Source organism: Argopecten irradians, chromosome 3 (assembly GCF_041381155.1).
Source record: "Argopecten irradians isolate NY chromosome 3, Ai_NY, whole genome shotgun sequence".
Lineage (NCBI taxonomy): Eukaryota > Metazoa > Mollusca > Bivalvia > Pectinida > Pectinidae > Argopecten > Argopecten irradians.
The window spans coordinates 44,283,929-44,305,345 of record NC_091136.1 but is presented as its reverse complement, the minus strand read 5'-3'; the positions used below and the strand labels follow the sequence as shown (position 1 = coordinate 44,305,345).

General features: G+C 34.6%; 2 protein-coding genes across 2 annotated transcripts; one reads left to right on the top strand and one right to left on the bottom strand.

Moving 5' to 3' along the window:
- Window positions 1-2,102: 2,102 nt before the first annotated feature.
- Window positions 2,103-13,431, bottom strand: LOC138318728 (uncharacterized). The gene is made up of 5 exons (XM_069261371.1): window positions 13,199-13,431; window positions 12,123-12,243; window positions 10,133-10,230; window positions 9,277-9,796; window positions 2,103-8,795 (listed from the first exon to the last, which is right to left on the bottom strand). Exons 1-5 carry the CDS (start codon window positions 13,325-13,327, stop codon window positions 8,458-8,460), a joined length of 1,206 nt encoding a protein of 401 aa, XP_069117472.1. The 5' UTR covers window positions 13,328-13,431; the 3' UTR covers window positions 2,103-8,457.
- Window positions 13,432-13,502: 71 nt separating this feature from the next.
- On the top strand, window positions 13,503-19,259 carry LOC138318729 (vesicle transport through interaction with t-SNAREs homolog 1B-like). The gene is made up of 7 exons (XM_069261372.1): window positions 13,503-13,645; window positions 15,505-15,563; window positions 16,020-16,130; window positions 16,422-16,481; window positions 16,854-17,027; window positions 17,223-17,284; window positions 17,796-19,259. Exons 1-7 carry the CDS (start codon window positions 13,546-13,548, stop codon window positions 17,884-17,886), a joined length of 657 nt encoding a protein of 218 aa, XP_069117473.1. The 5' UTR covers window positions 13,503-13,545; the 3' UTR covers window positions 17,887-19,259.
- Window positions 19,260-21,417: the final 2,158 nt, after the last annotated feature.

The following is a 21,417-nucleotide window of genomic DNA, read 5'->3' as shown; positions in this document are numbered from 1 at the left end:
CAAAACTAGGGCCCTAGATGAATCTGCATATAAAATTTGAGACAGATCCCTTCAGTACTTTCTGAGAAATAGCAATAACAAACTTTCACTATCAAAATCCAAGATTGCTGCCTGGCGGCCATCTTGTTAACCAATCGGTCCCAAAAGACAATATGCACAACTAGGGCCCTAGGGGAGCCTACATATGAAATTTGAGAATGATCCATTCAGTAATTTCTGAGAAATAGCGATAACAAACTTTAACTATATCAAAAGTCCCAAAATGCAATATGCACAACTAGGGCCCTAGGGAAACCTACATATGAAATTTTAGTCAGATCCCTTCAGGACTTTCTGAGAAATAGCGATAACAAACTTTAACTATCAAAATCCAAGATGGCTGCCTGGTGACCATCTTGTAGACCGATTGGTCCCAAAATGCAATATGCACAACTAGACCCCTAGGGGAGCCTCCATATGATATTTGAGAATGATTCGTTCAGTACTAGCTGAGAAATAGCCGTAACAAACTTTAACTATCAAAATCCAAGATGGCTACCTGGCGGCCATCTTGTTAACCGATCGGTCCCAAAACGCATTAAGCAAAACTAGGGCCCTAGGTGAATCTACATATAAAATTTGAGACAGATCCCTTCAGTACTTTCTGAGAAATAGCAATAACAAACTTTCACTATCAAAATCCAAGATGGCTGCCTTGTGGCCATCTTGTTAACTGATCGGTCCCAAAATGCTATATGCACAACTAGGGCTCTAGGAGAACCTACATATGAAATTTGAGACAGATCCCTTCAGTACTTTCTAAGAAATAGCGATAACAATCTTTAACTATCAAAATCCAAGATGGCTGCCTGGCGGCCATCTTGTTAACAGATCAGTCCCAAAATGCAATATGCACAACTACAGCCCTAGAGGAACCTACATATGAAATTTGAGTCAGATCCCTTCAGTACTTTCTGAGAAATAGCGATAACAAACTTTAACTATCAAAATCCAAGATGGCTGCCTGGCGGCCATCTTGTCAACCGATTGGTCCCAAAATACAATATGCACAACTAGACCCCTAGGGTAGCCTACATATGAAATTTGAGAATGATCCATTCAGTGCTATCTGAGAAATAGCGATAACAAACTTTAACTATTAAAATCCAAGATGGCTGCCTGGCGGCCATCTTGTTATCCGATCGGTCCCAAAATGCAATATGCACAACTAGGGCCCTAGGGGAACCTACATATGAAATTTGAGACAGATCCCGTCAGTACTTTCTGTGAAATAGCGATAACAAACTTTAACTATCAATATCCAAGATGGCTGCCTGGCTGCCATATTGTCAACCGATCGGTCTCAAAATGCAATATGCACAACTAGGGCCCTAGGGGAACCTACATATGAAATTTGAGACAGATCCCTTTAGTACTTTCTGAGAAATAGTGATAACAATCTTTAACTATCAAAATCCAAGATGGCTACCTGGCGGCCATCTTGTTGACCGATTGGTCCCAAAATGCAATATGCACAACTAGGGCCCTAGGAGAACCTACATATGAAATTTGAGACAGATCCCTTAGGTACTTTCTGAGAAATAGCGATAACAAGAATTGTTAACGGACGGACGGACGGAAGGACGACGGACCACGGACGAAATGTGATTTGAATAGCCCACCATCTTATGATGATGGGCTAAAAATCCATTTACATGGCAGTGCCTTCTGCGAATCTGTTAATGGAAGATGGTCTCCTGAAATTTGGAAAAAGATAATTTCAGGAGTTGAGAATTGGCAGAAACTACCTTCATTTGTCAAAATATAAGATGACTCCTTATTATTGCAACATGTTTTTCGATCGGTCCTTAACTGTCAGAATGTTTATTTAGAACTAGGCTCCAAGATGTACCTATATATGTAAGATTTAAAATCCAAGATGATTGTCAATCATATTGTTTCCCTATCAATTTCAGAATGCAATATACATTGTACATAATTAGGGACTAAGAGTAACTAGTCCGCTAAACCTGCCTATATTAAAACAAACCAAACAATAAGGCGATTTGTATATGAATAGCCCACCATTAGATGACATTACCCTAATCATGACAAAACAGAAGTGAAGCTTTTATAAACTTTTTATTAATATAAATACAGCAACATAGATTTAAAAATTGATACAGGAAACATGGCATGATACAAAGCTTTAGTAACATTAAATAAATCTTTCTATAGCCATTCGGCTGAAACAGTGATCACAGCAGGGACTCCTGATATCATTCTGTCTTACTCTACAAAACCTTGGTAAATATACACTACTCATACACCCATCAAATTACTTTTACTCATTCACAAAATCAGTTTTCTTCCATTAATCTCATTCTAATCTCATTCGGGCTTTTCTTCAACATTTGTTCTCATTCAATTCAAAAGAAGTCTTCACTTAATATACCGAAACATTTCAAGTTCAAGATTCTAGATATTTAAATATCAAGTCTTGAGAACATAGAAATGAACACAAACCAAGTTACTTTGCAAGTCTAACAACTGGCACCATGATCATTTTCCTTTACATATACAGTCTAACTGATAGGACCATCTGTAAAACTAATTGTTTCAAGTATAAATCCTGACGGACCTGAAGATTTTGATACAGGCCTATGAGGGCTTTTAAGGCTCATCTGAAAACAATGTAAAATCACTCGGTCTGGTATTTATTCAAAACCAAATGATTAGGTTCAACAAGTCAGACCCTTTAAATGTAAACGGCCCAAGTTGTATAACAAGTCAGATGCAACAATCATCAAGTCCTATTGCAAGAATAAGGCTAAGGCCAACAAAATATATCAAGTCAAATGTCAAGGTCACCAAGTCACTTTTTGAAGTCTGAGGCCACAAAGTCTTAGATCATAGGTCAACATTAAGTTAAAAAGGTCACAGACACCAAAATCAATAAATATTTACCTCTGGTGACTTTCACAAATAAATAATCTCACTAACTACACAGACCAAAGCTGATTATATACAAATTAATTTTTGAAATGAAAACTTGTCTAAACTTGAGATTCGACTAAATTAATGACCATTAAAATTTCTGCAACATAAATTTTTAGAATATTAAACCAAAACATTTTTAATAGTGGCCACAGGTAATCAAAGACACCTTCACCAAGCTGGCAAGCTGCCTCAGGTATTAACATACTGTAATGCTAAGATATTTTTCCAAGATCTGTACAACTAGTGTTACTGTAAGTGAACAGGGCAGTCTGACAAATCAAGGTTTAAATTAGGAGCAATACATTATTCACACAAAAAAATTGAAAGAAAATGCTGAAATAAAATAAAATACATGTAATGTAAACTGCTTCGTTTTTGCGTATGTATAATATTTGGCATCTTTGTTATTTTCACCACATTCGTGACCAAACGCACATACTGACAATAGTACATTCCTATAAAATAAACCACATTATAACACATAAAATTAAATGTTTGTATCTCACGAAAGCAAAAAGGTTTATAGTAATGTTACAATATTAATACACAATTAGTGTTCACTGAACAACAACAAAGAAAATAAAGTTATCATCACAGAAAATAAAATACAGTCTATGTACAACATAAGTGAGAAAAAAAATCAAGGGTGAAAGAATAAGTATATATAGATAGTATTGACATTTATGATACTAAATACATTGAACTGATAACAAAAAAACAAATATGGTATATACATGTATTATAAATATAGGATGTATAATAATTGAACATTACGCTAAATAATATGACACAGAGCAAAATCATATAAGACAATGATTTTTGATATTAACTCCTAATCAACTGAAAACTTCAATATTAACTTAATGCACATCCTCAATATTCAAGGGGTCACTTTTACTGAGCTGATGTTATATTTCAGGAGACAAGAATTATATGTACATTTGTCTCGCCTTTCCTGTTTTGCATATATACATGTAATGCTAAGTCTATTAGACAAAAGAAAAAGGGCACAAACATTTTTTTTCCATACGATTGATCCTATGTTTGTAATAATAGTTATAAGAACTTGATAACAAGAGGCCCATGGGCCTTAACGGTCACCTGAGTTAGAATATATAATGAAACAAATAATAAAACAAATTAAAGACATATAAACACTATATGCTGGGCCTTGAAGTTGGTCAGTGATTTATAAATTTGACCTTTTTAGACTATGAAGAGTATTTGCTTCCATCAAACCTGTGAACTTAGAGGTATTTTTTGAAATTTTAATCAATTTGACCCTGTTTGGTCCTGCCCCTCTGGTCCCTCAGGGGGTCATCGAGGACGGATATGGATGTTAAAATGCTATATCTTAGGCTAATAATTCTAATCAAGTTTGACTAATTTCCTTCGAAAATTGGGCAAATAATGTTCACAAATATGTTTTTCCTTATAAACTAAAGTAAACTTGACCCCTCCCAGGGGGTAACGTAAGACCCCAAGGTCATATAATTCACAGTTTTTATAAAAACACCTGAAGACCTTTCCATCTATAATTATTTGATTCTACTATATCCAGAATTTTAGAAGGATTTTTGAAGTTTTAGCCTATTTGACCCTTTTTTAGCCCCGCCCCTCTGCCCCCAGGGGGTCGGCCAGGACCAATGTGGATATGATATTAAAATGCTATCTCAGGCTAATAATTCTAACCAAGTTTGACTCATTTCCTATGAAAATTCAGCAAAAAATGCTCATTAATGTGTTTTTCCTATATAAACTATAGTAAACTTGACCCCCTCCCCAAGGGGAAACAGGAGATCCCAGGGTCATATAATTTACAATTTTTATAAACAAACTTTAAGACCTTTTTATCTATAAAGTGTATTTGATTATACCATTTCCAGAATTTTAAAAGAATATTTTTGAAGTTTTAGCCTATTTGACCTTTTTTGGCCCCGCCCCTCTGCCCCCAGGAGGTCGGCCAGGACCAATATGGATATGATATTAAAATGCTATCTCAGCCTAATAATTCTAACCAAGTTTGACTCGTTTCAAATGAAAATTGAGCAAAAAATGCTCATAAATGTGTTTTCCCTATATAAACTATAGTAAACTTGACCCCCTCCCCAGGGGGAAATGTGAGACCCCAGGGTCATATAATTCACAATTTTTGTAAAGGACCTTAAGACCTTTCTATTTATGAAAAGTATTTGTTTCTACCATTTCCAGAATTTCAGAAGAAGATTTTTTGAAGTTTTAGCCTATTTGACCCTTTTTTAGCCCCGCCCCTCTGCCCCCAGGGGGTCGGCCAGAACTAATGTGGATATGATATTAAAATGCTATCTCAGGCTAATAATCTTAACCAAGTTTGACTCGTTTCCAATGAAAATTGAGCAAAAAATGCTCATAAATGTGTTTTCCCTATATAAACTATAGTAAACTTGACCCCCTCCCCAGGGGGAAACGTGAGACCCCAGGGTCATATAATTCACAATTTTTGTAAAGGACCTTAAGACCTTTCTATTTATGAAAAGTATTTGATTCTACCATTTCCAGAATTTCAGAAGAAGATTTTTGAAGTTTTAGCCTATTTGACCCCTTTTGGCCCCGCCCCTAAGGCCCCTGGGGGTCAGTCATAGAAAATTTGTTAATAGGATTAAATGGCCATCTCATACTGATAATTCTGACAATATTTGACTCATTTCCTATTACAAATGACCAAATAATGTGCAAAAAAGAGTTTTCTCAATATAAAATATAGTAAACTTAACCCCCTCCCCAGGGGGAAACTAGAGACCCCAGGGTCATATAATTCACAATTTTTGTAAAGGACCTTAAGACCTTTCTATCTATGAAGAGTTATTTGATTCTACCACATCTGTGAGTAGAGAAGAAGATTTTTGAAATTTTACTCAATTTTACCCCTTTTGGCCCCTCCCACAGCCCCCTGGGGGGTGGGGACCATATAATTCACAATTTTGATTGGCCTTATGCCTTAGAAGGTTTGTGCAAAATTTCATTGAAATTGCTTCAGCAGTTTTGGAGAAGAAGTTGAAAATGTAAATTGTTTACGGACATACGACGCACGACGCACGACGGACGACGCACGGCGACGGACAAAAGGCTATTAGAATAGGTCACTTGAGACTTCGTCTCAGGTGACCTAAAAACTAAGTCCGGCAGCATAAAAGCAACACCTTAGTCTCGTCTTCATCTGAGAGAGCCGTCATATTTGCTATGACATATTCTAGGGTGGATATAATGACAGTGTTAATAACCCCTGGAGTATTAAGAATGCTGGATAAAGAGTTGACATGGAATCATGATTTGTTGTCAATGGTCTGATCCATACTCTAGAGATGTTAGTATACTTCACATAAAGCTAAGTACAGTGAACATGTTTAGAAACATAATTCTCAAGACAGTAAAGGAAAAATGCATTTGAATACATAAAAAGACAACAGCATGAGACCAAGCATTACAGTACGACATTATAAATGAGTAATAATGGAATATATTTGCAGGTGTTTCAGTCATTAAAGCATGAACATTTCTTAGATCTTCATTTTGCAAGCAAGCCCCTGCCTTTAAATAAGCCCTATTCTCATTTATTCAATACTATTTAGTCTCTTTAAAGATGCCTAATGTAAGCTAAAAGCAGTTCTTGCATGAACCTGAAACATTTAACTAAACAGGGATATAGTTTTATGATATATACAGTAATGGTGCTGAAAATAAAGCAATATCTGAAATGTTTTGAAACAGTTTTTGACTCCTGAGATTGTCAACTAATTAAGATCATTCTCTCACTGAAATCTACATAGATTGTCCACTGTACAAACCTGGAGTGTTTTATGTTTATAGTGACTATTACAGGGGTTTTGTCTCCTTGAACTTCACAATTACGTTACTCATGAATTTGAATATTACAGGGTTATCTGCCCTTATGAGGTATTGATGAACTGTTACAACAGGTGTTTGAGAGCGTAATGCAATTTTTTTAGGGAAAACAACTTAAATTTCACTCAAAAAATAAGGACATCACAACTGATACCTTCCTGGAAGGGCAGATAGCTGTGTAACATACAAAGAAGGGATATCATGAATTGAAATAAATCTTATTTTGGCACACTAAATCAGTGTATAAAATGTTTACACTGATAAATGGCCTCACCAACAATAAACAAAGACAGTATGTATAAAGACATCTACATGAGTGTTATATCTGTTCTTTCACACATTTATTTACAATATTTCCTTACTTTGTTCACTGCTTCATACATCTAGCATGGGATATTTGGCAGATCCCACAGTAATTTTGAAGTTGGATCACCATTTCTCAAAACATATGACAGAACACATCTGTGTAGTCTAATCTTGATACACTTGACAAGAGATGCAATGTTGAAAATAGGAATCAACTTGAAACATGGTGTATAAGGTTATATGACATAGTTCTTTTGTTATCAAAATAATCATACATGAGATATATATTAATACAGTTTTACCAATCAAAGGCTGTATATTTACTATATTATGCTAATGTCGGGAGAGATCACCAGGTGAGTCTCCATTTACAGGTTAAATAATTACTTAATAAACAATACATGTAGCAACATTTTAAGTGCGAATAGGATTTTTACTTTGTTTATCTCCATTTGACACATAGAATCAATTGTAACGGGTTGATGCAAGAAAGCTGGATTAGGAAAACAATTACTGAATTCATGTATAGTAAATGTAGATCAACCATATTGGTCTGTCCAAACACTCTTACACACATTCTAAATAGTGCTCAACCATAAAGTTTGATTTGCATTACAAATTAAATGTACAAGTGTAATTTGTCAAAAATTAATGTGAAACCACCTTTAATAAATCATAAACATTTAAAAGAACAACTGCTATGATAATGCATTTAATTTACAACAGTGGCAGGTAAATAATGCAAATTTATAAAGCATAATATAACATCTAAAACAACTGTATTAGACAAGGTGTTAAAGGAAGATCAGGAATGTTGTGGAGATTGGACTGTTCCTTTGAGCCATACAGCTCCATGAGAAATACTACACCGCCATCCCTTACTACCAACATTTTCACATCCCTATAAAGTAAACCAAACTACCATATTTGACCCAGTAAATGCCCCCTTCCTTTTTTCAACGCCCCAAAGTCCACATATCTTGAATTTGCATCTTTCTTAAATGCAAAATGAAAATATGAATACTATGTATAATGTAGTTTATTTTATTTCAAATTTACTTATTGGGTCAAATATGCTATTCCTTTTTTTCACATTTTCATGTAAGTAAACCAAAAACTAAAACATTAAATGAAAATAACTTGCAATACTGAATTACCATAAAATGATTCCAAAATGCTACAAATCTATCTATAACAACTGAACCCCATCCTAGTGTTGAATGACTGAAGAAGACTGTAGGAATTGGTGGATGGCTGTGTTCCATTGAGACATAATACAAAAACAATGCATCAAGATATTGCACATTGGGTGTTCTTGGGGCTCCTGGCTCCTGGGGAGTTGGGTGGTGCTGCTAACAACGTTTCTTTGTTCAGATTAGGCCCGTAGTCTGAGGTACGAGACGTGAAGCAGGAACAGACTGCCTTACTATGGCGTGTATTGTAGAACACTTGTGTACACTCCTCTACATACTCCTCATATAGGCTATCCAGACGGAGGGCTGCCTGGATCTGTTCCATTCGGGCAGGAACTTCTAAGGCTTTGGCACAATCTATAGAGCAGGCCCAGTGCTGGAACGGAACACAGGTGTTTCCTAGGTACGGATTCTTGAATGTGATAACCTTGTAACCTAAAACAGATAAGTGTTAATTGAGAATTAAACAATTGTTATTTATTCCATCTTTTTCTAATGCAGAGTTATTTACTGCTGTGTGTAGATATTGGTTCATATCACATCATAACCATAAACTTTATGAGCAAATAGCTCTGTATGTCTTTATTGTCTTATATTTAACTCAACAAAACAATTGGATATTATGAATTTAACTGAGTTAAAGCCATACTTTATTTATTTAATATGAGTTGATCAACATTAACATGATAATAACATTCCTTATTGTGATATCATAAAGATCATTCTATACTGCAAAAGTAACAAGACGCTATACACTCAGAACTCCAACACAAATCTCTTGTTTAAATTCTTTGTACAAAGCATGGTCATAGGTAAGTGTACAAGGTAAAAATGTACAATTTTTATTATTCTGTTAAATTACAGATAAAACATCTAGGCCTAATTACTTATTGATTTAGGGTACAATTCCCCTTACCTATTTGGTCAGGAAGGCAGGCAGAAGCACAGAAATGGCACACCCTAAATAAGTGATAGATGTCTGATATATAGTCCTTCAGCACTAGGGCCACCGACGGGTCCTTGTAGAAGTCTATTTTAGACCCTATCACAGCCTTGGCTGCCCAAAACTGCAAGCTCTGGGGATCACCAGACCCAAATGTGTTTGTACCCGACACAGGAATAATCCGAAATTCAACATCTGTGTGGTACCACATGAAGGTGGACTTAAAGTAGTTATGGTTGCCATGACGATGAACGGTTTTGATGGATGGCATTTTGAGAAGGAATCCTGGGAGAGCATCCAGAATATTGTTGTCCAGGAGGATGGTTCGGAGCTTGCTACAGAAGGTGAGTGTATAGGGGATGGAATGGACCTGGAGCTTGTTGTTGGTGAGGGCAAGGTATTCTAGCTGCTGCATTCGGCCAATGTCAGAAGGCAGGTTCTCCAAGCAGTTATACTTCAGGGACAGGAATTTTACATTGGGACATCGAAAGATCTGAAAACGATTGTATACAGTATGACAAGTATATCACAACAGTAAACATATTTGAGTGTGTGGTTTTTTTGTTGTTTTTTTTTCTACAGAAAATGTTGAGCTGATAGTGATAAATGCTTTTTTGTATTCTTCTCTACAGATGCTCCTTATAATTTCATGTATCCTTTGATATTGTAACATTATGGTTTGTAGGACAGGTATAGAACCACTAACCATATTTTGTTAAAGGATTACTTTTTTCTTTAAGCTGATACATGCATCAAATAATGATTTTGGTTTTTAGGCCTGGGCCATTACTGAGTTATGTACAAACACTCAGTTGAATAGTATACATACCTCTTTTGGCAGCTTGTTGTCATCCCCGTATTTGAAAATACTGTCCAGATGAAATTCTGTAAAATTGTGGCTATTCAAATAGGTCCATAGCAATGTAACTGGGGGAAGAAGGCAAATCAATACTTATAAAAAGAAGACTGAAACAATTTACTTCAATAAGAAAACCAAAACGTTTACAAGAGGACAACATTTACTCTATATATGACTGTTCCATACATGTAAATTTGTTATGAAAAGTCAATGAACCAAACATACATGACTGTATAAAAAATTGCTTATCACTATACAATTTATTACAGGTCTCTAATTTATGTAAAATATTTACTCAAACAATTTTTGATTTGATATTATGTTATTTTTTGTCCTTTTACACACATTCAAATAAGACCCCAAGGGCCTTTTTAGTTAATTAATTGAATTTGTTGACGGTCAAAATTCAAAACCCGAGGATACTATAAGCTTGATGTCAGCTCTGTAGATCATTTGGTATTATATCAAAATGATGCTGTTAAATTTCAGCACATAGTTGACACATGTGACATGTGTAAGTAAATTTAAAGGGTTAATGTAAGCTTGTTCAATATTAAACAAATGTAGTAGCTTTTATCCTATTTTAGTTATTCAATGCAAAATTATGTCTCCTAGATTCTTTGTTGTTCAGAAGAAGCTGTTTTAAAGATTTTAGCATACTTGATTTATGTTTCCAATTCCTCTCAAAGATTTAAGCACCTGTCAACTGTGACCTTGAATGATAGTCAATGTCATCCATTTTGAACAAATTATACAACCCATTACTCCATCATTCTACAGGCCAAACACTGTATCAGTTGTTTGAGTATCTTAGTTATTGAATGATGTCAAGAGCTAAGCACACTTGACCCAATCAGGTCATTTGATTAATGAAGTGTGATAGTTCCTCACTCAAGCATACATTATACTTCAATTCCAATATTCAAGAGAAGTTTAAACTTTTGGCATATTTGACTCTTTTGAATTAAGAAGGCAGAAATCTTACATTTGAATAATCTTTGAACAGAACCTTCATCCCATAGCTAGCATAGGATCATATATGGTCTGGTCTCTGTATCTGGGGTTAGGCCATGCTTGAAATATTCCTCGTTGGAATTTACCTTTGCAGAATGTGGGTCAGTAGGTAGGAAAAAGTTTTTGTTTTATTTGCAAAATTTGAACCACATGTAATAATGGTAGCTACTTAAAAAATCAAAATGAAATGGTTCTTTAAAAATCATTCTAAAAACTTTCCAGAAGTAAAATTACTTTATTTTCATAAGAACTGTTATTGGCATTAACTTTTTTAATTGGTAACCCAAAGGTTTTTGAAAATTTCAATAAAATAAAATCATAATTTCAGAAGAGCCAAAAATGTTTTGAGTAGGGGCTTTTCAAGTGGGTCTTTTGGTAAATCTCAAACAAACAATATTTTAATTTTGGCCTTATTGTTTCTGAATATCAGGTGACAGAAGACATAGAAAGGTGGTTAGAATAGTCACTACTTCTCCAGTGAATAATTAAAATACTTTTATATAATAACAAATTCTGACATTCCTGTAGCAAGGTTTGGCTCTCACCAAGCTTACAAGGCAGTGTGTATGATGACCTACTAACCTTCAATGGTGTGATGCTGAATGACATTTACAAGGTAATTGTTGTATTTAGACCTGAAACTTTATCTTTTACTCGATTTTATAGTTGTCAAATACAAAATAATTGGATTGCCTCTTTAAAGAAGGGAGTTTTTTGTATAGGTTTTTTACAACTTTTTATACCCCATGAAATTGTAGTCTTAATATATAGTTTCCTTTATTTTCAATAATAAATATTATCATATGCAAAGGAAATAGGATTCACAATTTAAACAATAGGATCTTTAAGCCGATCAACAGCTTCACACTATTATAAGACATATATATATATGAGTTAAAGTAAGGATAGTATACTACACTCATAAAAGAATGACAAACTTTCTCACCTCCTGGTTTTCTGTGTTGTTTTTTCTTTTCTCTCTCATTTTCTTCTCGTATCAGTTGCAGTAAGAAGTCTGGCCGTTTGTGAAGAGCAACCGACAAGAACCACAGACTCTGGGGAATTTTCTGAATGAATAATGATTATCAAATAAAAAACTGACAGCTGGTATACTTTTTATACAAAAACAGGTACCAACAATATTCTAATGGTCATTTAAGCTTAAAAACACTATTTGTATAATAACCAAAAATTAACATGCCAGCAGCTGCGTAAATACATTTGTTGTACATAATATAAAAAAATTATATAATACATCAAAGTTGATACAGGTGGTGAAAGTCAGCAAAGACCATAGTTATACTTAATGTTAGAATTGAAAAAAATGATTTCAAATTCAGTCAAGAACTTTGCTTTAATGACTTTTTTAATGGTCAATGAAATTTTAGCGTTCTTTGTTAGGTATATGGTTTGACAGTGCAGTTCTCCTTCATCTGGACATAATACTGCCACCGTTGTAGATTTCTACCCTATATAAATCCCTCTTTAACCCTACAACCCTCTCATCTAACTGCCATATGCCACCATCTTATTGCCAAAGAACAATACTTTTATTTATTAAATTATTTTGTTTTAGTATTTAGACACATGTGTCAAACTACGTTAACAGATTAAATTGAATAGTACATTCATACATATAACACAAACCATTGTATACTAATTAAGACAATATATTACATATCAAACAATAAGAATAAATTTGCATATTAGGCCTATTGACTGTACAGTTGATTTTTTTTTTCAAATTCAACATTCTCTTCATCCTCATTATAACATCACAAGAGCAGTAGATCTATATCTAGACAAAAGATGGCATATTGTTGCTGCTGCTGCTGGTGATGATGATGGTTGTGATGAATTGATGGTAATGGAGACAAAACTCCATGCTTTTTATTAAGAGGAGAAATGGTGTACATTTGTCTGTTCCTTCTTTTATTACAGTAAATACATATGTCATCATTGATTTGCACGAATATACGGTATGCACGTTGATAATCTGCCAATAACAAAAGGTACACTCACCCCCAGGTGTTCTGGGTCGGCCTCATCACCTTTCTGAATGAGCGTCTCTTTTAATTCAATCCATTGTTCTGGACAAGTGTGAAATTTCTTGAACATAAGTAATTCAAATCCACAAAAGACATGAGTCATCTTTAGGCAGAATATATAAATTACATTATGGTTTCGTTGCCTAAAGAAACCTCTGTTCAATGGACGTTCTTTCCTTCCGTCTTGTATTAATCACACATCAGTGTGTTGGATGCGCTTTGCACTGATGTTCAATCGAAGTAAGCGTTTTTGTGATTCATAGCACCTGTTTCCCTGTTGGAGTTGCTTCCCCTGAGTGTTCATGTGATACATTTGTAAACATGTCGTCGGAGAAATTCGAGTCATTGGAAGATGACTTGACTTCGATAATCGACGGATTAAGAGAAAGAATTGAGAAGAAGATTCCAGTCTATCGAGGAGGTATCATCATTATATGAATTAACATGTTCATAACAGCGCTTCACGGGCACATCACAGTAGGCCTACTCATTTTACACACCCATAGGGGTTTGATGGCCACTCAAACACCTTGTATATTTACACATAATGATATTACAAGAAATTTCATCTAATACAATACGGAATTAATAAGGATACTCTTCTAGATATATATACCAATTAACAATAATGATATACACGATTGATTAAGTTTTAGAATAAATCTATTATCATTTTGTACTAGCCTACAAGTACAACAGGATCCTGTGTTCTGACAAATCACATTCCTGAAATCGTATTTTTAGCCCACCATCATCAGATGGTGTTTTAGCCCACCATCATCAGATGGTGGGCTATTCAAATCGCTTTTTGTCCGTGGTCCGTCGTCCGTCCTTCCGTCCGTCCGTCCGTCCGTTAACAATTCTTGTTATCGCTATTTCTCAGAAAGTACTGAAGGGATCTGTCTCGTATTTCATATGTAGGTTCCCCTAGGGCCCTAGTTGTGCATATTGCATTTTGGGACGTTTGATAGTTATAGTTTGTTATCGCTATTTCTCAGAAAGTACTGAAGGGATCTGTCTCAAATTTCATATGTAGGTTCCCCTAGGGCCCTAGTTGTGCATATTGCATTTTGGGACCAATCGGTCAACAAGATGGCCGCCAGGCAGCCATCTTGGATTTTGATAGTTAAAGTTTGTTATCGCTATTTCTCAGAAAGTACTGACGGGATCTGTCTCAAATTTCATATATAGGTTCCCCTAGGGTCCTAGTTGTGCATGTTGTGTTTTGGGACCGATCGGTCAACAAGATGGCCGCCAGGCAGCCATCTTGGATTTTGATAGTTAAAATTTGTTGTCGCTATTTCTCAGAAAGTACTGAAGGGATCTGTCTCAAATTTTATATATAGGTTCCCCTAGGGTCCTAGTTGTGCATGTTGCGTTTTGGGACCGATCGGTCAACAGGATGGCCGCCAGGCAGCCATCTTGGATTTTGATAGTTAAAGATTGTTATCGCTATATCTCACAAAGTACTGAAGGGATCTTTCTCAAATTTCATATGTAGGTGCCCCTAGGGCTCTATTTGTACATAATGCGTTTTTGGATCGATCGGTCAACAAAATGGCCGCCAGGCTGCCATCTTGGATTTTGATAGTTAAGATTGTTATCGCTATTTCTCAGAAAGTATTGAATGAATCTGTCTCAAATTTCATATATAGGTTCCCCTAGGGCCCTAGTTGTGCATATTTCGATTTGGGACCGATCAATCATCAAGATGGCCGCCAAGGAGCCATCTTGGATTTTGATAGTTGAAGTTTGTTACTGCTGTTTCTCAGGAAGTACTGAAGCGATCTGTCTCAAATTTTATATATAGTATGTTTGCAAAAGTTTGAAAAGCAGAGAAAAGATCCCTCTTTCCATTGTCAGACATAGATCATTCTTTGGTGGGCGCCAAGATCCCTCTGGGATCTCTTGTTTTTGATAAACGCTAAAGAATTGAACATATTTTTAAAAATTGTGCAAAAAGCTAATTTAAATGCATGATCGTTAAATGTGAATAGATTTAGGATCTTTTCTTTTCTTCATAACTAACTTTCTTCTTAACATCTCCCTTGATACCGCCTCACTCACTTTTGGCCATTTGTTAAGCGCTCGCCCCTGTGAGGTAGGCTCCCAGGGTTCTGTCTCCTTGCCAATACACACCAAAGTCTATAAAAGTGGTAGTTTCTGCTCCTGTTTATATATAAGAACGTTTTGCCTGTTGTCAGTATAATTTGACCGGGTGGGGTATTTCTGTTGTAGGAATTGACAACTTTAATGAATCAAAATGTCTTTATTTTGCAGAGGAAAAGAAAACAGCAATCCGCCATGCTGGACGAAATTTGGAGGAGGCAGAATTTGTTGTATGTATCATGTACATGTAATTGCCCTTTCCATATCTACAGCCTTTAGCAATAGCTAATGTTTATAAGCTCTAAACATCCCCCTGGGTATTTTCTTCAGTTCATCTTACCAAATTTTAATGACAATAAATCCTTGCTTACCAATAAGCTCCCCTCCCCTTTTATCAAGTCTATTAGAACTAAGATCATATCCAGCAACAAGCCCCCTACCTATTTTCTGTTTGGTGTAGTATGGAGATCAATATCACTTTGGATAAGATAAATTACAAAACACACACACACACTCATGCAAAAATCCCAAATTTATATAGGCCACAATTGTTTTCTTCTTTGGGTTGATTATCTGACATTGTCTAGCAAAAAAGTGATATTTTTTGTTTATTTTAGTGCATTAGAATTGGAAGCCATGTTTTTTTATCTGCCAGAAATATCCACTAATGGTTATTGTGATTCTAGATACAAGAAATGGAGGAGGAAGCCAAAGTGGCCCCTGTCCCCTACAGAACTCAGATGCTGGGGAAGCTCCGGAATTATCGACGGGACTTGGAGCAAGTGTCCAAGATGTTGGTTAGTCTTTAAATTTTCTTGCTGGTCTAAAATTAAATAAAACTGAACTTTTAAGAAACTTTGCTGATACCCAGGAAAAGCAGAATAAGAGTCAGCTTCATTTAAAGTGTTAAGGTGGCTATTGACCTGAAACATTAAAGTACTGAAATGTCAGAAAAAATATGTTTTCATACTTACTAATGTTACCTTTTAGATTGTTTTAGTAATTTAAAACAGTGACATTGGTTATGTTTTAGTAATTTAAAACAGTGAAATTGGTTATGGTATTAATTGATACTTTATAATTTACAGAAAAAGGAAAGTGGGAAACCTGTAGGAGGGGCAGATAATTATGGATTTGACAGAGAAGATGTGAGTAAATTAGTTAAAGATGTCGGGTCAGATTGACAGGGAAGATGTGAGTAAATTGATAGAAGATGGTGGGTCAGATAGACCTCTTATTTATTTAACTCTAATTATAATTGTTTTTATATAAAAGTCCCATCCCTTTGCTCTCAAATTCATGATGTCCCAATGGATAGCTGCAAGGGTAGATAACTGTAATTTGCTATGACAGAATAAGGCTACACTAATTCTAAGTAAATAAATGCAAGTTATTATGCCTGATATACTGTATAGTACACAACAAAGGTCGTGATATTAAAAAAAATGATACACTAGCTCCTAAGTTGAAAGGACTGATATTTTTAAAGATGACTGTTTCCACAACTTTTTGTCGAATAGCGAATGGTAGCATCACATAGATCCAAACTGATGCAGGGTACCCAATCCCTGAACCGAGCCTCAGAGAGTTTGGCTAGGACGCAACAAGTGGCAGCAGAGACAGACATGATCGGTGTTGACACTATTGATGAATTAGGCCGACAGAGAGAGGTTCTTACACGCACAAAGGACAGGGTATGTTACAGCTAAAGACAATTTGAATTCATCCGATGTTAGAGATTACACAACTACATATCAAGGTTTATAAACAACAACAATTTTAAACTAATGGCACAGGTGATTGTTAGACTGTTTTGTTGTGAAACTCTTGTTGACTTTTATTAACTGAAAAATCACATTGAATTTGAATGTAATCTAATTTGCTTTCAGTTGGGAGAGACTGACCAAAATCTTGTAAAAAGTAGAAAAATTCTCAAGTCCATGGCAACAAGGTAAAGTATTAAATCTAAATGTCCATGATTACAACTTTTGTAAATATTATTTTTTACAAGCAGAAAATGATAAATGAAACATCAATGATAAAACAAAAAAGTTTTGTAGATACTGTTTCATTCCTGTTGTCCCTCATGTGAACTTTTTAACACATACATGTACATGTGTATACATAAATATGACCTCCCAGAGCAGCTGATCATCTTCATATTTTGTGATTTTCATTTAGAATGGAAAATTGAAACTTTGGCTATAGATTAAGATCTAGGCTCTCCACCCATGATAGAATAACTTTATCAATTTCTTTGCATTTCATGGATCAAAGATTTAAAATAATGAAAGTAAATTATTTACATTAATTTTGCAAATGGAAATTTTAGTATTATAGGGCCAGCCGAAGTATAGACCTTGACACAATATTACATATATATAGAGAAAAATATTGATAGAGCCAAATGCCTGTGGTTCAACATAATGTATACAATGTCATGTATTGTGTTCTTTTTTCAGGGTGATGACCAACAAGATGATTTTAATTGTGATAATTCTATTAGAACTGGGACTGCTAGGAGGACTCGTGTACTGGAAATTTTTCTCATGATGAAAATATGTGTTACCAGGAATACCTGGGACTGAATTGGGAGAAAATAAGTGGTGTGAATGACTGAATGTTATTTCGTGGTATGAGTGTTATGTTTGAGTGCTCTTTAAATGTATATACAATGTACTCTCTTCTATCGGATAATTTTCAGGGATCATGGTCTTGACATTGTGCAACTAGCTCTTCACCTCTGTTAGTTGAAAACACATGCAGAGCAGTGCAAGGCAATGTCTAGAGATTTTCTCCACGTAGTCCTACTTACATGTGGGTCCATCACCAAAACCTGGTATATCCTTGAATAAGACAGGAATTAAAAAAAAAAAATTATCTACACTTGACTAAATTGTCATTTCAATACCACAGACAAGATGTGTAGGATAGACTTATATTTATCATACAGGTATTCAACTTTAGACATTACAATACAATCATATGTCCATATTTTGAAGTAGCTCTAATAAAAGAACTCTTTTCTCACCCGCCCCTTCCCTCTTTTTTGGTACTGCATAGGTTGAATACAGAATGTGTGTAATATGATAATTTTAGTCACGAATGAAATGGATGTGATAAAGATAGTGCAATGTTCTGTTATAGAAGTTATACTTCATTGTCATTCCTATTTTATTGAGTATGTTTGTTTCTTTATTGATTATAATGTATCATCACTTTATGGCTGCATGGCAGTAGACTCCTATAAAGGTATCAAACTTGTAATGTACATGGATTAATATAAAACAAAAAAATACTATTGGTCCCATTATTTATTTATATATTTCAAATACCTGCATCTGGTATGAAATAATTATGTGGTGCATCTATTCAAACAACTACCTGATATGTACCAGGTATGAGCTAATATTGGAGATATTAAGCATAGAAGTGCTAGTTCAGATAATTTTATTGAATGTGTGGAAAATTTAAATTGTGTACCATTATATTTATTTTGTAAATTTTATTCTTTTGTTTCACCAAAAAAAGTAATCTATAAATCTGCATGCACATGTAAATATTAAATAAAATGTCATCTTACTAGAGTATTATACTGTGGATGTGCAGCTTAAGAATTGGAAAATTTGGCATTTAAATGAATTAAATTAATTTATATAATGTATGTAATTTGCTCTGACCAGTTATCTAAATCGTTTTCTCTTTTTTCAGTTGAACAAATTTGTTTATCTCCGACATGAATAGGATATGAGTCCTCTCCTTAAAGCTTTATTGACTTTGATTTTGATGGTACTAATGACAAATGTTTGGTAATTGTCTATTATGCAGTGGTGAAATAGTGTAAAATAATACATGTATATATTTTATTTGTACATAACAAACATATGATGTAAAGATTAAATAAATAAACTTTTAAAGGTACATAACTTGCATAGTCTTTTTGCATGGTTGGCTCGAGTCTCATTTATAATAAAAGATAGTTTAGGATTTAATTTACGGTATTACTTGCTTGATACGAACTCGGATAATTCGACAACCCGGCTTAATACGAAGTACTTTGCCGGTCCCGACCGAATTCCCTCTTTCTCTTTGTATAAATAACTCGGATAATTCGAATTCGGAAAACTCGAAGAACTCGGATAACACGAAGTAAATTTTGGGTCCGAAAGACGAAAATCATACATAAAAAGTTCTTATAACTCGAAATGAGAGTTTTTGGACAACGAGTTCTCCGAAAATGCCTATTTTCTTTTTCATGAATCTGCTGTAGAACAGCATTTCATAATATATATCTCTGTTTTATTGTTATAATTTTGCAACTACCATCGGCGATTTTGACATCTCTCTTGTTCACATCATTTTATGACATGGAACTAGTCTATATATACCAAGTAAAGAGATCGTCAGTAGACATGAGAACTCGCTTAATTCGAACACCCGGATAACTCGAAGTTTTATCTCGGTCCCTTCGAGTTCGTATCAACCGAGTTCCACTGTATTTAATTTATTTTAACTGTACAACCAATAATGTCCCAAGGTCATGTTGGTGATGTCGGAGTAAAAGTCATATGTTGATGACCTTGACCCTAATACACATACTTCATTTCCTTTACTATGTTGCAGACAATATAGAAATTGACCTTCAACAGAGTGACCAATGACTACAAAATCTGAGTATGACCAGAAATGACCTTTGTCATCTGAACAAATTACAAACAAAACATATTAGCTCAATGACCAGAATCTTCTAGGCTATGATACAAGATATGATAGAAATGTCAAATTGACTCTTATTTACTATCAACACCTTGCATGCAAAGTATTAACTTGATCAAGACATACAGACCATAAAACCAGTACCGTGTGTTTATGGGTCTCTGGTATAGAGGTAACTTTTGTTCAATCTTACTTTTATGATCTGTCAGTAAAACAATTATAAAGCTGTGTATAAAGGTCACCCAAGGGACAGAGGGAAAATGTCTAGAGCCAGGTGGTCTTCTTAATCAATTGGGAACCTAGAGAAGTGGTCTTATTAATCAGGTGGTCTTTATACAGAGGTAATCGCTAAGTCAGGATTTACTAATATTTTTTCAAGGAGCAGTTCACAGCTTTGCTATGTATCCTCAGCCATACAAAAACACGGACCTTAAAGATTTCCTGACTATTGGCACAATAAAACATGGCAAAAGAATACAGTAGCAAGAAAACAAATCTTTGGTACGATACAAAAGAACAAAATGGGCCCAAAATGGTCATGTTTTCTTCATCTAACAAGTAAGACATTGTACACTAGGGACTCTTGGACCTTTGTGACTATGAAAATAGGTCAAGGTCATCGAAGTAAACAAACTTGAAAGTGCTTTTTCAAACATGCTACAAGCCTGATCTGACCTGTTTAAGCCTTTTATATAAAGTTGTTTAAGATTTTTACATACTTTACCTTTCCATGAAAAGACTTTATAGCCTCTCAACCCAGAATATTACAGGCCTAATATCAGGTCTGAGGCCTCTTTGTTATTGACAAGTTGTTCAAAGATTTTAGCCTATTTAGTATCTGTAAGCTTGAATGACAATCAAGACCTTTGGACTTATTCATAGAATATTTTTCATATCAATCTAATTTTGTAAAATCCTTGAAAAAGTTGGAAACTAGTTGGGCAATATTGCTGTGTTTCTGTGTTAATAAACTGATTTTCATTGATTTAGTTTGTGATTCTTTACAACAGTTAATAAGTTATCATATTATTATATTGCTAAACTTAAAATAATTAATTATGTATAACTCAAACAATAACAGTTTGGATGGTTATGACCTGTGCAATAATGCACATGGACTTTTGGTCAATCCACCTAACTGTATATTATCCCATAATAATGTTATGTCTATTATATACATATTTAATATGATACATTATATATATATATATATATTGATATCATGACCACTATATCCTCATGTTTAGATTATAATTGTGTGTAAGGTGTGTTATGGTGTGTCTGTCTGTGTTAAACCTGAGTTATCTCCCCTGAATGTTCTTGTATTTTTTCATTTCAAAATTATTAATGTAACAATATATATATAAA

What these genes read in the sequence shown, in the direction of transcription:
- LOC138318728 (XM_069261371.1), bottom strand. Translation starts at nt 13,327, where the DNA reads ATGACTCATGTCTTTTGTGGATTTGAATTACTTATGTTCAAGAAATTT. An exon ending in CCGACCCAGAACACCTGGGG is followed by an intron (nt 12,244 to 13,198) that starts GTGAGTGTACCT and finishes TTATTCATTCAG; the next exon opens with AAAATTCCCCAGAGTCTGTG. An exon ending in ACAACAAGCTGCCAAAAGAG is followed by an intron (nt 9,797 to 10,132) that starts GTATGTATACTA and finishes AATCGTTTTCAG; the next exon opens with ATCTTTCGATGTCCCAATGT.
- LOC138318729 (XM_069261372.1), top strand. Translation starts at nt 13,546, where the DNA reads ATGTCGTCGGAGAAATTCGAGTCATTGGAAGATGACTTGACTTCGATA. An exon ending in GATTCCAGTCTATCGAGGAG is followed by an intron (nt 13,646 to 15,504) that starts GTATCATCATTA and finishes TTTATTTTGCAG; the next exon opens with AGGAAAAGAAAACAGCAATC. An exon ending in CTCAAGTCCATGGCAACAAG is followed by an intron (nt 17,285 to 17,795) that starts GTAAAGTATTAA and finishes TTCTTTTTTCAG; the next exon opens with GGTGATGACCAACAAGATGA.